General features: G+C 50.7%; 1 protein-coding gene across 1 annotated transcript; it reads left to right on the top strand.

Annotated features, from left to right (window-relative positions):
- The first annotated feature begins 542 nt into the window (after positions 1-542).
- Positions 543-17,102, top strand: CCDC167 (coiled-coil domain containing 167). Its single transcript, XM_060615383.2, has 4 exons — positions 543-636; positions 14,753-14,847; positions 15,028-15,080; positions 16,733-17,102. Exons 1-4 carry the CDS (start codon positions 595-597, stop codon positions 16,834-16,836), a joined length of 294 nt encoding a protein of 97 aa, XP_060471366.2. The 5' UTR covers positions 543-594; the 3' UTR covers positions 16,837-17,102.
- The last annotated feature ends 517 nt before the right edge of the window (positions 17,103-17,619 follow it).

Raw genomic sequence — 17,619 nt, 5'->3', positions numbered from 1 at the left:
TGAGCTGAGATCAAGAGTCGGAAGCTTAACCAACCAAGCCACTCAGTCACCTCCCACCAGCTCTTTTTAAAAATGAAATACGGGTGTCTGGGTGCTCAGTGAGTTGAGCATCCAACTCTTTTTCAGCTCAGGTCATGATCCCAGGGTCGTGGGATCAAGCCCTGCGTTGGGTTCTGCCTGAGTGTGGAGGCTGCTTGGGATTCTCTCTCTTTTTCTCTCTCTCTCTCAAAAAAAAAAAAAAAAAAAACAACAAAATAAAATGAAATAGAATGGAATGCGGTGAAAAAAGATGCGAAATGGTTTTGAACTAGAAAGAAAAGGAGCAACTCCATCCCTAGAGGGTGGGCCATTGCTCCTCACGGGCCAATCTAGCCATCCTCTCCACGCCCCTAGCCTGAGACCTCAAATTAGAGGTTGCCCCTCATAAACATGGCCGCCCCAAGCTGGCCACGCCCCTCAATAAGATGGTGACCTCCAGCAGCCCCACGCCCCCCGCCGCCGCCACGGCCAATGAGGGAGAAGCACGATTTTTGCTCATGCGTGGTGCCGCCAGTGGGTGCGTCCAATAATGACTGGGGGATCCCTGCGAGTAACATGACCAAAAAGAAGCGGGAGAATCTGGGCGTCGCTCTAGAGGTGAGGGGAGAAATGGGGGGTGGGCCGGGTCGTTCGTTGCCTTCTCCCCGCGGCGGGGAAGTGGGTCGGCCCGGCTGCAGGTTGGAGGAGGGGTGAGGGGAGAAAGTGAGGGTGACGCGGGTTCGGGCGAGGGACGTGAGGGGCCATAGAGAGTCCGAGGGGGTGCCCGGGGATGAGGGGCGGGCTGAGGGAAAGGCAAGTTGGAAAGTCCGAGGGGGCACCAGAAGTGAGGGGACCTCCAGGGGGAAAGAGACGTGGGGGTGAAGGGAAAGCCCCAAAGAAGGCGGGACACGGAAATAAGGAGGCCGTAGTGAAAACGTGTAACTGAAGAGGACGTAAAAGGGGCGGGCACTGGGAGGTGAGGGGGACCCCAAAAGCATGCCTGTGGATGAGGGAACCCCCGCAGAAGTGAGGGGGCCCATACCGTTTACTATATTACTAAATGGCTTAAATATCTCCTGAGATAGGAAGTTTTCCCTCTGGGGTGCTGAAGCTTGTAGCTTGAAAATTACTTTGGCGATCTGTGGGATTTTGTAGAGAATTGTGGAATGATGAAGTTCCCAAAGAGCTTAAAAATAATTGACTGCATATGGAAGGGAAAGAAGATTGAGGCATATTGAGCAACTGACTGCTACATTGTACTTCATTTGCGTTCTCAGTCCTCGCTATGGGCCTGTGAGATTTTTACAGGTGGGGAAACTGAGGTTGCAGATTGAGGCCAGGTCGAAGCAGTGGAGGAGCTGAGAATCAGCACAGGTGATTTGCCCTGTAATGCATCTTGTTTCTTCTGGGTTACAGTTCCCTAGATTACTGTCCCAGTGCAAGAGAGATAGATACAGGGTAATAGTCTTCCTGAACTTACTACCAGTAAGTAGTTCTCAGACTTTAGAATGTATTAAGAATAATTTGTCGAGCCTGGTAAAAATGGAGAGTTGTGGGGCACCTGGGTGGCTCAGTCGGTTAAGCATCCGACTTTGGCTCAGGTCATGATCTCCTGGTCTGTGAGTTCAAGCCCCGCGCCAGGCTCTGTGCTGACAGCTCAGAGCCTGGAGCCTGTTTCAGATTCTGTGTCTCCCTCTCTCTCTGACCCTCGCCCGTTCATGCTGTCTCTCCCTGTCTCAAAAATAAATAAACATTAAAAAAAATTTTTTTAAAAAAATGGAGAGTTGAATTGTCTTCTACCCCGAGTAATTTAGTAGGACTTGGGTGTGTATTTTCAACAAAGAATCTGCTTTTTTTTTTTTTTTTTTAAGTAGGCTCCGTGTCCAATGGGGGCTTGAACTCATGAACCAGAGATTGAAAGCCAAATGCTTTACCAGCTGAACCAGCCAGGCACCCCCAGGAAGCTCCATTTTTAACCAGCTGCACACACCCATGCCGATGCAGAAGGTTTTTTATACCACCTCTTGAGAAATACTAGCCTACGTGGCACGAAAAAAAAGGTTGATGGAAATGTGAACCTCCCTCCAGAAGAGAATATGATTGGAAAAATGAGGTAGCAGTGTGTGGTGGGAAGAGCATAGACTTTATAACCTGCATTAGGACATAGGCTGCTGAAACAAATTCAAAAATTCAGTGGCTTCAGAAAGTTTATTTTTTTCTAATAGGACAGAGCAGGGATTGGCAGATGTTGTCTATAAATGGCCAGATAGTACATTTCTAGGCTTTGTGGGCCATATGTCTCTGCTGCAACTATAGTTGATCCTAATTATTCACGGATTCTGTATTTGTGAATTTGCCTTCTTGCTAAAATGTATTCGTAACCCCCAGATCAGTACTTGCGATGCTGTTGCAGTAATTCCTACACAAACCGGTGAAAAATTGGAGTCACCTGAGGCCCAGCTAAGGTCGAACAAAGCAGTGCTCTGCCTTCGTGTTTCATCTTATGCTGTAAACATGTGTCTTTTTTGTGGTCTGTGTAGTGCCATGTTCTTTGTGTCTCTGTGCTTTTTGTTGGTGATTTTGTTGTTTAAAATGGCCCTCACGTGTAGTACCCAAGTGCTATCTAGTTTTCCTAAAGCACAAGAAGGCTGTATTTGCCTTCCAGAGAAAATATATGTTAGATAAGCTTTGTTCAGAGATGAGTTATAGTGCTGTTGGCTCTGAGTTCGATGTTAATGAATCAATAATATATATTAAATAAGGTCTCTAAACAGAAACACAAAAACCAAGGTTTTGTATTGATCAGTTGATAAAACTGTTGTGACCAGAGGCTCACAGGAATCTAACCTGGTTCAGTATTTGCTAATTCATTGTTGGCAGTAACTGTAATAGAACATAACTACCATGAATAAGGAGCATCAACCATGCTTAGACAGGCTGTCTTAGCACAAAAGCAGCCATAGACAATGTGTGAATTAATGGGTGTGGCTGTGTTCCAATAAAACTTTATTAATGAAAAAAGGCAGGGACTGTATTTGGTCCCCAGGCCAACAGTTTACCAATCCCTGGTCTAGAGTACCAGGGCAGTAGTGGTTCTGCCATATTCCTCTCATCTTGTGACTCTGCCCTTCTTCAGTGCCTTAATTTCACCTCATGAATGAAACTAAGTCACATCCCATTGATGTGTCCACTGGCAGGGAAAGAGAGCAGAGGAAGCATAAACATCACTGTCTTAAGAGTCGTGGGCCCAGAGCGCCCACTTTCGGTTGGCAAAGATGCGAGCTAAGACTCCAGAGCTCACCTAACTGTAAGGGGGCGCTGGGAAATGCATTAATTGGCCAGGAGGCCGCATGCCCAGCTACAGCCCCATCACTGTGGAAGAAGGGCCTAGTGTGTTTAGTGAACAGCCTGCAGTCTCTATTGCAGATTGCAGTTTGCCTCAAGTGTGGTTTCGAGGCTCACATGAGACCATAATGTGTGAAATGCCTAGCTCACGCCTGGCTCAGGGTGGATAATCAACAAACAGCGCTCTTTCGAGTAGCCTTTGTAGTCCTTTTGCAACCTTCCATCATGGCTTAGGCCCCACATTTGGACTTTAGTTGCCTTTTCTGTGGCATGAAGGCCTTAAACTTAACCGGAGATTAGAAATTCATTGACCGTGATCCCAATACGGATCACAGATGTTTTTGTTTGGCTGACACAGGTTTCTAAAATGTTTCAAATTTGGTGGGCATATGCTCTCCTGGTGTCTTTACTGGTCACGTTCGCCTTTTTTTTTTTTAATCTTGTCGATACTGATTTATTTACATATGTGATCTTGTTCTCTAAGGTTACTTTTTGCTTGGATATTCTAAGATTCGAGATCTATAACTGTGCACCTTAGGAAAAGCTTGGCATCTGGCTGTCTCCCCACCTGTTCCTCTGTTGCCTTCAGCAGATCTGAGTTTTGAATGTGCACTGATATTCAGTAGCAGGGGATATTGTCCTCTTATTAAAAGTCATGTGCTCAGAGCCAGTGAAGTGGTGATTTAATCAAAATGTTTGTTAATCTGACGAGTGCAGTAAAACCCCCACAAGTGAGTGATCTCAGCACCTGCAAACAGTCTCCGCTTGTTGTAATGAACCAATTACCACTGCCTGCTTGGTGGTTCTCACCCGAAGACTGGCTTGGGCCAGCTGTACTGGGCTGTACCAGGCAGTCACCTCCCAGGACAACCAAGACACCTCCTAGCCGCCTCTGCTTGTGTCTCTTCTTAAGGTCTTTTTGTCCAACCCATTTGCTACTTTCCAAGATCTCAGAGTTGGAAAAGACTGGCTATGAGTTTTAGCTTCTGAGAGTTAATTCTGCATAATGAGAGAGCATTCAGATGAGATTGATTTTAATGTGTGGAAGGAGGGAAAGGTGGCGTTTCAGTCTAAACTGATAGGATTTGGGCTGATACAAAACCTGTTTCTGTTTTTTTTTAATGTCTGACAGTAATGAGCTGTTGGTCACTGTACTTTTCTTTTGTAGCTACACCGTCCATTTAGGTTGGTGTCTTTAGATGTTTCAACAGCCAGTGGGTCTTAAGAGATGTGTGGTGTCCTAGCTGACATCTTAAGGGAGATAACTGGCTTAGATCTGGTCCCCAGTACAAAAATCTGTCAGTTTGGAAACTTTTTGCTACAAGGTACAGGAAACTGACCTATATGGCCTAAGTAAATAGGAATATACTTTTTTCTCTCTAACAAATTTGGAGGTAAATGTCCCCTGGCATTTATTGGTTCAAAAGCTCAGCTAAGTCAAGGGCTGGTATTTCTGCATTCTCTTAGCTATTTCCTCATAGTCACAAGGTAGCTGCCACAGCTCCAGTCATCATATCCAACTTTTAAGTCAGGAAGAAGGATAAAGGAACTACAACACTCTCCCTTTTATCAGCAACGCATAAACTGTCCCAGGAGTCTTCCAGCTGACTTCTGGAACATCTCATTGGCCAGAACTGGATCATGACCACCCCTAGCTGCAGTGAGTCTGGGAAAGCACCTGTTGAGCTTTTCTAACCTCTGTAATGGAGGTGGGCAGAGGAAGAGGGGTTTGGGAATCAGTGTTGGGTTGGCCAACTAATAGTATCTGCTATAGGGAAGAAAAGTTAATGGGAGTCATTAGAATTCACTGGAATCCTTACCAGAAAAAGAGGTCAGGATCACTGAGGAGTAAGGAGAGTTGGTAAATTGAGGGGAGAAAATGGCCTACGCAGGATGAGCACCAGGAGGAAAGAACCTTGACATTGTAATTATTTGTTCGATGATAAGCCACTGCTGTAAACTCCCAGCAGGCATAGAGGGGCAGAAGCACCAAGTTGTTGGTTTGCAAACAGCCCCCTGACCTGGAGGGCAGAGAGAGACCCAAGAAAGGGCAGGCCACTCCAGACTGGTAGGTGGCAGGTTTAATAAGCAAGGGAACAGGGGCGCCTGGGTGGTTTAGTGGGTTGAGCACCCGATTTGGGTGATCTCGCAGTCCATGAGTTTGAGCCCTGTGCTGACAGCTCAGAGCCTGGAGCCTGCTTCGGATTCTGTGTCTCCCTCTCTGCCCCACCCCTGCTCACGCTCTCTCTCTCTCTCTCTCTTTCTGTCTCTCAAAAATAAATAAAAACATTAAAAAAATTGATAAGCAAGGGAATTCACATATGAGGCTTGTCTTGGGTGGTGAGTAGACCTCCACACCCGCCTGCCAAATCTTAAGTTTGTATAGAGGCCTTAACTGGGTTCAGTCATGTATGCTGTCCAGATGGTCTCCACAACACATTGGTCTCTCAAGGCTATGTCCTTAGAACAGCTCCCACTGTGGGAACAGTGGGCAGAACGTACATTCCAAGGTCAGGGGAGGGGTGAGGAGCCTCCAATTGCCCTAGTCCTGCGCGCAGGTCAACCTGCCTGCGGTCACGCTCCCTTCATTACCTCCTGCGGCACAAAGGTGAAGACACAGTACTGGGATAGGCTGTGTACAAGGCTAAGGGGAACCTACCGGTTTTCTGAGACAAGGGGAAGCAGCAGCTTAGTGGATCATCAATATATATTTACTGAATTGGCTTGAGTGGCTGGAGGAAGCACTTGAACCCGCGCCCCTGACGTCTGGGCCCCATTGAGTGGTTCACTGGTCAGAGGTTAGGAGGCCACGGTGGGGCAGGCAGCTGGATGCCTCCCATCCAGGGGCCGGGAGAGAGGCTCATGGCGTGCGGAGACTGTTCAAGGGCCACTGACCATTAAATGAGCCTCACCTGCTGCCAGGCGCAAGCGACAGGTTGCCGTTGGGCAGGTGATTTCTCTCGGCAGCCCGTGTCTGGCTCCGTTCCACTTGACGGGGGTCAGGAGACTAAAACCTCATTACCTAACACGGCTGGATGTCAGCATGTGTGGAGTGGCTGTTTGCCAGCATCTTAATTAATGAATTCATAAGGCATGGGGTGGATGCCAGTTCTTGAACAGTGCTTTGAGCCTTTCAGCGATGAAGAAGCTTTTGCTAATTTATCAAAAAACATATATTGGGGGAAAGAAGGGAAAACAAACCCCAAACAGCGTTCTGGCCTGGGGACAGCTGAAGGCCTCAGGCCGGGACTGACGTGGCTCTCCTCGCAGAGCTGCTCGGCACGCCAGAAGGTCTCGCGGGATCTCAGAGCTGCCGTGTGCTTCGGCAGGGCCCCTCGTGATCCTGACCCAGGGTGGGGGGCGATTCTCCAGAGAAATGACAAGCCCTTTGGCTGTCTGCTTTTCCTGGAAGTTGTTTGTTGATTAAAAACTCGGAGCGTTTACTGTCTTCATCTGCTCAGCCTGGGAGAGAAACTTCTGATGATTTGGGGAGCCATGGGTGAGGTTTTTGTTTTCTGAGCCACCTCCACAGAAAAACACCCCTTAAGCGGTGTCAGGGTAACCGGCCCTTTGGGGTTTGAGGCTGGTCACCCAGAAAATCGAGGCCCGTGACCCCCATGTGACTTGGCTGTGTGGTCTGACGGCCTCAGATGGAAAGCCCCAGTGCTCTTGCCAGAGACCATCTGTGCAGGTGTTCTGGCCTCTTTACCCATTATAATAAATGTCCCAGGGCCTCCCTGATGTGTGAAAATGATTCCAGAAATCCAGTTCCCGGGCCACTGGGGCTGGAGGTGAAGCCACTGACACCCTCTTCAGGGCTGTAAATTGGCAGGTGAAAAGAAAGGCCTTGCCCCCCACTGGGGAAAGAAGGACTTGTCAGGGCTAACTAGACCACCTTTTCCTTCTCGAAACTGGGTCTTTTTGTGTGAATTTTGGAGGGTGCTGTGGCAGTTTAGGCAATCTGGGGGAGGGTGCCAGGGATGTTGAAGAAGCTGGAAGGTGGGGGCGGGGGTAATTGCCTTTAACATGAGGACAGGCGCTCTGCTCCTGTCTTACTGTCTCCAAGCAGATTGCAGTCAGGTTCTTCCCTCACCGAGAGTATCTGTTCCGTGGACAGAGACCAAGCAAAGCCCTCGTACAAGATTATTCAGAGTAGAGAATCTGTTGAAGCCAGATCAACAAGCTTAGATTGGCTTCGACTGGGATGTGGGATGACTTTGTTCCCCAGAACCCTTCTTTGTCATGAATGTTTTCATGAGGGATTTTGGAGAAAGAGCTTGCAGTATTGGAAGGAGCATAAGCTCTGAAGCAGAAAAACTCAGATTCAGATCCCCAATTCTGCCACTTCCCAGTTACATGACCTTAAAATCTCCCCACCGGGAGTTTGCTCCCCTCTACAACAGGGACAGTCCCTTCCTTGCAGAGCTGATGCCAACATCGGTAGCATATACGAAGCCATCTCAGACTGCCTAGCCTGGGGTACAAGGAGCGGAGGTTACGCCCAGGAGCTGAGTGGCTTCGGGCTGGTAGCTCTCTGCTTTCTTTGTTGGGGGTTGGGGGGGGGCAGCTAACAGCACAGACTCGGACTGCGCAGTTCCCCTATGGGTAGCCCTGGACAAATGGCTTCATTTCCATGACCTTAGTTTCCTCATCTGCAAAAGGCGAATACAGGAGATCCCCCTTACCCGTGATGTCAGTTACCTGCGGCCAACTCGGTCTGGAAGCAGATGATCCTCCCCCTGACATATTGTCAAAAGGTGGCAGGCAGGTCAATGCTCCCTTGCAAAGCCTGCGTCATTCACTTCATATCATTCTCATCACGTAGGCATTTTGTCATCTCATATCACAGGAAAGGTGAATACAGTACATACAGTAAGATAGTTTGAGAAAGAGACTCCATTCACATAACTTTTATTATAGTTTTACTATTATTGTTAATCTCTTACTGTGCCTAGTTTATAAATTAAACTTTATCATAGGTATGTGCGGATAGGAAAAAACACCATATATGTATATATATAGGGTTCAGTAGTATCTGTGGTTTCAGGCATCCACTGGGGGCCTTGGAGCGTGTTCCCAGCAGACAGGGGGGACCACTGAGCAGGGGGGACCACCTCATAGGGTTATCGTAAGCATTCCGTGAGTGAAGTGCTCAGAACAACCTGGAATATAGCTCATGCTATAGAAGTGTTGGCTGCTACTGGTAGTGTGATTTAGTTTTGCATGGACTTTCGGCTTCCAGAAGCTGCTTTGACTCATGCTGTGCCATCTAATACCCTGACACCATGCTCTCTATTAGCAAGTACCTGGCCAGGCAGGTGTGGGATATGCCCTGTGACCACTGTCTGACTTCGGAGGTTAACCTATTCTGGCAATTTCTGTCAGTCACTGGCCAGAAGCTCTTGAGAGCAAGACTGGGAAAACCAGAAATAACTTCCCAAACCGGAAAGTAGAGTGATCTGCATTGTAACCCAGAGCTAAGCCCTGAGGGTGCTTTCTGCCCTTTCCCAGAAGAAAGCCTGGCCCTAGACGGTGGTTTGGGGTAGGCAGGGAGTCACCTCCCAGGCCATCAAGATGCTCATGGGAGCACCATTCAGCCACCTTCAGTAGGAACACCTGCAGCAGAGAAGCGGCAGCCTGTGGCTCAAGCTTGTCAGCAGAATATGAGCTGTGCACAGGGCCCAGCAGCAGCCAGACCTGGGGCTGCTCCCCCACCCCTGCGGGGCCTGACCCGACCAGCGTGCTGGGCAGTTACCCATGCGTGAGCTGGCACCCGGGTTCACCGTCCCCAAAGAGGCTTTATTCAGGGTTTCGATTCCAGGAGGCTCCACACTCCTGAAAAAAGTGCCTCACGGGATTTCAGACAAATTTTACAGTTTCTCTTAACACAGTGGTTTTATGGCGTTATAGGACCCCAGGGAGACTTCCCGAAAGCTCTGAGAATAAGGTGTTATTCCCCAAGTCAGGTGGCAGAGGGGCTTTTCTTAGCTGGCTCAGGGCTCCTGAACTGCCGGGGCGGCACACAGAGCACACGGCACTCAGCCGCATCTGAAGGGCACTTGAGGAAGAGGCTGCAGGAACTCTGCCCCCCAAGGACTGGAAACGAAGAAGCCCTTTCTTCCCTTGGCACCTGCCAACAGGATCAGTGGCCCCACTTGGTCTCTGCTGACCTTGACTGCTGGGCTGACTTCAGATCTTCACCTTGTTGTGCAGGAAACATCCCCCGCTCTGTGGAGAATCCCTGGTCCTAAACTTCTCACTGAGCCTGCTCCTCTGCCCGCTCTCGAAGGTGCCCCCCAGGCTCTGGGCTCTGATGCCCCAATCCATGTTTGGGGCATCAGAAAGACAGCGGTTCTCATCCTGATGGCAATGGAATCACTTGTGGGCTTTCTTGTTCAAGTACACCCTTCCTGGACCCTGGTTCCAGGACCGCCTCTGGGACCTTCAACTCCTTCCTGTATCCTTCTGCCTCCCTACCTTACATACTTCTTTTTCCCTCCTCCTCTGCATCTTCCTGCCTGGGCTCAGACCCATAGTCCCCATGGTCTCGTCTCGGGGATAAGAACAGACTTTGCTACCAGGACACCCTGCACACTCCCCACCTACTTCTCTGTCCACTGAACTGCTGCACACAGGTTTTCACACCTTCCAGGTCCTCAACTCTGCGTGAAGTGCCAGAGGTCACAGCTAATGATAGCTCACACCGCCACCTTTCTGACTTCTGGTGTGCCTTTATATCTGTGCTTCACTGGCTGACCGTCATCTCAAAGACTTACAATATTCTTTTTCCCTGTATGAAAATGGACACTTGGTCTTCTGAATATAAACGTAATGCATTTTTTAAATGTTTATTTTGAGAGGGAACACACATGCGAGGAGAAGGGCAGAGAGAGAAAATTCCAGGCAGGCGCCTCGCCCAGCACGGAGCCCCACACGGGGTTCAGTCTCACGAATTGTGAGATCATACATGATCTGAGCTGAAATCAGGAGTCAGACACTTAACCACCTCAGCCACCCAGGCGCCCCTTGGTATTTTTTAATGTAATTTTACATCAGTATCCACTCTGTGCTCCCACACTGTGTCTAAATGAGTGCCTTGTCTGAGTCCCCCCTGGCTGTTACCACTTTGCCTGTGACAGTCACAGCCAGCAATGTTGTCCCCTTTAGCTCCAGAAAAGCCCCAGTACCTGAGCTTGCCTCGGGCCAGCCGTGCTCTTCTTGCCAGTTGACCCTGTATCGTCCATTGGGCAGGAGTCCTAGGAGACACTATGGCCTCCAGAGTGTAACCTTCTCTTCCTATTTGAGTCAGTCCAGTCTCTTTGACAGTCCCTTTCTTAGTCCCGGGGCTTCACATTCCTGCTGTCGGCTTAACTGGATGCCAGGCCCATGGTGTGGCCAAACACGGTCTCCAACTGCCAGGGTCCGCCTGCCATTTCATGTCTCCTCAGAGGCCCATCTGTGCCCACACCACACCTGAATCTGTTCTGCCCTTAGGCACTGCTCTGGCCTCATCCTTGGGCCCAGCCTCAGCAGGCTGGTGCTGGCTCCAGAGCCCCACGCTTCCAGCTTCATCCTCAGACAGGAACATGAGGTTCCCAGCATGCTGTGTCCTAAGCCAGCGTGGTGGGCCAGCCTTTAGAGGCAGTGCTGTTTTGATGGTCTGTGCTGCAGGCCCCCCCCCCCCCCGCCCCACCGAACCCCACCACAGACCCAGAGGATGGCCATATCCCAGCTAGAGGGTCTCCCCTTCCCACTGCTGCCAGCCAGTGAGGAGTGGAGATTCCTCTCCATCACACACCCCACCCACTTCTGTCTCCTCCTCTTACTCTCACCTCACATTAACTCCCTTTCCTTTTTGTTCTCCGAAGATCCAGTGAAAGCCATTCTCTGCTAATAGTGATAGCACACACTTCTTTAACTTTTAGGCACTATTCTAAGCACCTTACATGTATTGCCTCTTATTCTGACAACAGTTTTTGAAATATGAAACATTAACTTTGTTTTGCACATGAATAATAGGTGCAGAATTAAGGAAGTCCTTTAGAGGGCAAGTGAGCAGTCAGCTGAGGCACCTGATCACAGCCCACACTCCTGACTACCACACTTTTCAGGAACCACAATTTCAGGTTTCTGGGCACTTGGACTCCCAACTGCTTGTCCAGCTCTGACCCTATGTTTCTAGAATCTGCTTGACATTCATCTCTTTATTCTGGTCCTCACCCTGTTGTCCTCTCTCTTGTCCTGGCTGTATTGTCCTCTATTGCCTTTAGCCTGGCAGCAGAGAGAAAGCTAACCAAGGATTATAGATTTGCACTGGGGAATCTGCAAGGTGAATAATCCACCTTGAGAGTGTCATTGTGAGTTGACTGAAAACCCAATGAGAGGCTTCCTTTAAGGCCCACTTTCTAGGTCCTCTCCCCCACTTCGGGGCCCATCTTGAGTCAGTCCCACTCTGTAGCCACCACTCCTGACCCCAGTCATAACTAAAAGCTGCGTCCTGACCTTCCCTCCCTGCCTTCTCTGCAGCCAGGTCACCCTGGATCTTTGCACCCATTATTAAGCTGCTTGAAAGCTGCCTCCTGCTTCAGCAAATGCTGCAGGGTGGTTGCCAGCAGAGTCACCTACTGAGGACAGGTTTGTGGCCTACTGAAGAGCTTCCTGACAGTCTCAGCCTCCCCTCACTCGGCCCACATCAAGCAGCTGGGTTATAAAAAAAAGGGGGGGGAACTTGCTATTTAGAAGGGAATCAGAGAGAGCTGTCAGCAGGACATAAATATTCATAGAGGGAGGTTAGAACTTGAGTCCCTAAAACCTTGATTTGTGTTCGTCCGTTTAAGCGTCATTAAAAAGTGGTAAATGAAAGTGGGGATATTCAGTGGAACTGCAGATAAATTGGGCTTGTTCAGATAAAGGCCTCCTACTGCCAGCTCCACACGCCCTGCCCAGAGCACGACAGCAGATTGGCTTGGCCACTTGTGGTTTGCCAACCTCAATTTAACGATTTTGCTTAGCGTGAGTTCCCGGTCTTGTTCTGGGCCAATTACCACTTGTTTGGGCACCCGGTAGCCTTCCAGAGATGTTTAGGCGTGGAAATACCGAGCCTGCTTGGGGACATTTGAACCAGGACTTGGCCCAAGGAGTGGCAGGAAGACATCTGACGCAAGAGTGAGCTCTAAGGGAGGGTTTCAGGCTCTAGTTTCTACATGAGGCCTAGATGTATCTGTAGCCCCTCAGCCCCATCCACGTTCAACTGCAGTCCTTCCTCCGTGGCTACAAACACAAAGACTGCAGCAGGACAGGCTTTGTGGTGATCACAAAGGGGAGACAGACGGCCGCCATTCTAGGATAGGAGCTACAAAGTCAGGTATCCTTAGGAGCCGGGCAGTCACATTTACAAGTGGAATGGGCCAGTCTGGGCTAGACTTGATCCCTGGGGTACAAGTTTACAACATCTGCCCTAGGGGTTCCCAGAGTATAGGAAGGTGAGGTTTAGACACCCGTAGCTGGGATGACATCGTGTGCAGTCAGCCTTAGGAGAGCCAAGGGAAGGAAGTGATACTGCTCCAGTCAAGGGCAGTAGAGAAGGCCTGTGGAGGGGGTAGCACTTCAAGAACTAAGCTTTGGGACCTAGCGTGGAATTTGGTGCCCTGATTGTGGTTTGCACACCATGGGATGGAAACAGCAAGTCTCAGGGCCCCAGGAGCTGGGCTGTGTGTGTTGAGGGTGCTGCTGGAAGAGGGGGCTGCGTGGCGGCCTACACCACCTGCTGTTCTCGTTCAGCTCCACTGACCATCACGTCACGCTCTTGCTGTTCCGAGCCTGACTGCCCAGTGCTTATTTCCCTGTAGTGCAGGTTCCAGGATAGCCTTCGGCCTCCCAAGGCACAGGCCCCAGCTCGTGGCTGGGGCTGTTCCCCAGGACAGTCCTTCCTTTGGTGCCCATTAGCAGAGAAATGACACAATTAACCAGGCAATCAACTCAGGGCTCTTCAGTTGCTCCCTCCCACAGGGCCTTGCCTCTGGAGCTGCAGTTGGCAGGTGGCTGAGGCTGTAGGGAAGGGAATAGATGGTATGTCTAGAGCTAGGCGTTGGGACAAGGCAAAGTGGCTGACCCAGAAGTGGCTGGGATGGGTGCTGGCCAGGGAGAGGGGCAGAAGGCTTCAAGTACATCTCTCCTAACACAGGCCTCAGAACACCTGCCTGGGACTCTGGGATCTGCACTTGTAATCATTGATCACTGTCTCTGCAGGGGCCTCTCCGGGAGGAACTGGATAGAGAACTGGCTGAGACCAGTTAAGGAGAGGGGTGCTCCAGTCTGACTCCTCGAAAAAGTCCTTCCCTTTGGGGATCCCAGCCTCCCATATAGAGGTCATATTTGCTATCCCTCTCCAGGGATGTGATGGAAAATTGAGCATCATGGGACCCCAGGCACTATTCAGTCACCTGCCACTGAGGGACACTGGGCCCTCTGAATCTTCCCACTGACCGAGATCTAGGCTGCCTCCAGCAGGGCAGAAGTACAGGAACAGACCTGGGCCCAGAGAGTTGGCAGATTAGACACCTGGAGACAGATGGACAGAGATGAACTTTCAAAGCCACATACATGATACCAGGAATCAGGCTTGAACGATCCAGTCCAGTATTTTAGAAAACATTTTCCTACAACTCACATTATTTCCCCAAGAACATGACTCTGAAACTATAATAAATTTAAAAAAAAAAGGGGGGGGGGGGAAACTGATACCTTTGTCAGCCAGCCTTTGAGGAGCTTAGCTACTTTGCCCCACAAGCAACAGCTACCTTGATGATAGGCAATGTTTTTGCACAAGAACCAAGTCAGAAACAAGTTTTTGAGCTGTGTTTTTTTACAGTCCGTGATTTTTATTGATTCTCATGGGAAAATATATATATATATTCTTACAACTTAAAACTACTTTAAGTGTGTCAACGCAAGAAATACCTCTGCTTCTTGGCCCCTATATGTCTAATCCCCATCCCTCATGTGTGTGGAGTGCTGGGGAAAGGCAGGGCCTCCCATAGCAGTGCCTTGTTCCCTCCTAGACCAGGACTGTCTCAGGTCACTTCTGTCAGCCTGGCCGGCATGCGTCCTGGGAAGACAGGGAGATTGCTCCCGACGGCCCCCCACCCATGCCTGGTCCAGAGAAGCAGGGCAACTGTGGGAACCGCACCACACCCATAGCTGTCTGCAGTGGGGCTCAGGCTGCACTGTGTGGAGGTAGAGGACGGCAAAACAAAGATGCTGGGGGGACGGGGTGCCGTCCAGGAAGACTCCTAGAGGCCCCTTCCTCCCCATCCGAGGACCCCAACTGTTTTGAAAGTTGAAAGGCTCTGTCACCCATCTCTATCTGCCCATGTGCTGTGTGTTTCAGATCGATGGGCTGGAGGAGAAGCTGTCACAGTGTCGGAAAGACCTGGAAGCTGTAAACTCCAGGCTCTGTGGGACGGAGCTGAGCCCAGAGGCCAGGTAAGGCATCTGCCCTTGGCCCCTCATTCTCATCCTGGGGACCTGGCCCTGAGCTTCCATTTGCCCTACTCCTTGCCGCTGGAGATTTGGGCTCCTTGTCCATCCTGCCCCGGTGTGCCAGCTGCCCCTCAGATGGGAAGGAAAAGGGCTTGAGCCATAATACTCCTTCTCCCCTTACAGGAAGTCTCTGGAGAAGGAGAAAAACAGCCTGATGAACAAAGCCTCTAACTATGGTAAGAAAGTTCCCTTCCTTTACCAGCCCCATCCTCCAGGCCCAGGGAGCCCACCGGGTGATGGGGATCGAGAGGGTTCTTTGGGAGGGAGCCATCCCCCCCTGCTCCTCCACCGAGGCTGTAGGAACCCACTGTAGGCCCAGCAGCCTGGAAGGAGAGCAGGTTTGTTTCTTTGTTCCAGGGGAGATGGAGAGGCCTACGGGCCTCTTCTTCCTCTGTGGGATGAAGGGGAATGGCTGCAGTCAGGTTCAAAAGAGACTCTCATATCCACCCAGACTTGGGACATCTGTTCTCCGAACCACCCCCCCCCCGCCCCCTTCCCCTCCATTCCATCCCAGGATGAACCTCCCACTTGGGCAGCAGGAAGGGCTACTATGGGTGGAGCAATGCTGCCACCTTCTGGGCGCTGGGGGCAGAGCCAGGTAGAACCAGGTAGGGTGCAGAGCGGGAAGGTGGCTGGTACCACCCCTACCCCCACCCTGCCCCAGCCAACCTCAGAGGAACATGGTCTACAGAGGCTCATCAGACTTCTCTGTTCTGTCCTCCCCGAGAGACCAGACCTGGCCAAGAATCAGCCCCAGAACAGTCCAGGTGACAGGGAACCTCCCAGAGGGACCAGTTTGAATCAACACTGTAAGCACATACACACCCCTGCGTGGGCCCCAATCTCAGTCTGGCCTGCCCAGCGCTGATTTACAGGTACATACCCACTCTTTTATGCAAGTAGGAGTGGGATATCCATTTTGCCTCAAGCCCAGCAATTTTTTTTTTTTAATGTTTATTTTTGAGAGACAGAGAGTGAGCCGGGGAAGGTCAGAGAAAGGAAGACAGAGGATCTGAAGCCGGCTCTGCGCTAACAGCGCAAGATGCAGAGCTTGAACTCACAAACTGTGAAATCATGACCTGAGCCGAAGTCAGACACTTAAGTGAACTAGCCAGGTGCCCCTTAAGCCTAGCAATTTTTACAGCCACAGCATCAACCCCATTTCCCTGAGAGGTACGGTACCTCAGTACCACCCACCTGCATGTCACACGAGGGGATGAATGGATTCAGTGTGGCCATAGGACTGGCCTCCTCTAGAGGCGAGCCCAACCACCTTGTGGGTACAAACTGCTTTCTCTTAGTGTCCCTGGTTCCTGCTTAGCTGGGTGTCCAGCAGGGGGCAGGACTGGAAGCCCTGATGGCGTGGCCCCACCCTGTACCCGCTCCAGCGTCAGGCCCCAAAAGTCCCAGCTACCCCGAGTCTCTAGTTGGCCAGATGAGAACACCTGAAAGGATGAGCACCACGTAGCCCCCACCCCCAGCCCAAAGGACTCACCTGGTGATGCCATGCCAACACCTAGCTTGGCTTTCAGGTGTGGCCTTTTTGATAACCCCCTCACACACTCCATCCTCAACTTTCACTGCGTTTGAAGAGAAACGGCTGAGCAGCATTGCGTGGTGGGATTCCTTTGGGCCAGGATCTGTAGCCAAAAGGTTGTGAGAATCTGGGCAGATCAAGGACAGTCATTTTTAGAGATAAGGAAGTGGAGAAGCTGGGAAGGAACACGTCTGCCCCTCAGAGCAATGTATGTGCCCATTTGTGAGAGAAGCAGACAGAGGAGAGTAGCATATGGGCCCAAACTACCTGTCCACTCCTGTTTCCTCCCAGAGAAGGAGTTAAAGTTGCTTCGGCAGGAGAACCGGAAGAACATGCTGCTCTCTGTGGCCATCTTTATTCTCCTGACCCTCATCTACACCTACTGGACCATGTGAGCCTGAGACTTCTCCAGAGTCAGCACGGGGTTCCTCCTTGGCCCCCTGGTCACAACCAAGCAGGCCCTTCAAGCCTCAAGACAACCAAGGTACAGGCGTATTTCTCCCCGACCCCGACACTGGATCAGGGCTGCCAGCCCAGCCCCTCTTCACTCCTGGTCCTGCTGTGGGGCCTGGGTCTCCAGAAGGACTTTGTGCTGATTCCCCTCTCAGCCCAAGGGAGAGGCAATAAAGAACAGCCAGGCTGCTTCTGTCTGCTGAGTAAATGTCATGGTCTGACTGCAGCTGGAGGGCAGTGGGGGTGGCACTCGGGAATCAAGGAAGAAAAGATGTTCAAGGGGAAGTGTTCAGCTTAGAACTCAGAAAGGAGAGGGAAGGCAGGGCTGCGAAGGTGAGTCCCCAGCTTAAGTGGGGAATAAGGAGACAGGAGGAAGCATGTAAAAGCCAAAACTATTCTGGGAGCCATTTCCAGGGCTTAGGCCTTGCACTACCAGTCCACCGTGCCCACCAAACACACTTTCTTGCCCTCCAGTCACGGTCACTGCCTGTAATTGTGGCATGAAAAAAAAACAAAAACACACGCCATGCAGCAAAGGGTGACCAGGGAAGTGGTCATGTGGAGGTACCACAGAGTTAACCCATCTTCAAGAGGCAAGCAGGGCTGGTGAGGCCCGGCAGAGTGAGTAGGCGGCAAGAGCCATGGTAATGACCAGACTTACAGTGACAGTGGGCAGCAAATCAGGCAGGGTTGGCTGGAGTGAGGGCAGGAGCAACGAACACGGC

This window comes from Panthera onca, chromosome B2, assembly GCF_046562875.1.
Source record: "Panthera onca isolate mPanOnc1 chromosome B2, mPanOnc1 haplotype 2, whole genome shotgun sequence".
Taxonomy (NCBI): Eukaryota; Metazoa; Chordata; class Mammalia; order Carnivora; family Felidae; genus Panthera; species Panthera onca.
Note: the sequence above shows the minus strand (reverse complement) of the source record. Positions and strands in the feature narration are given on the sequence as shown.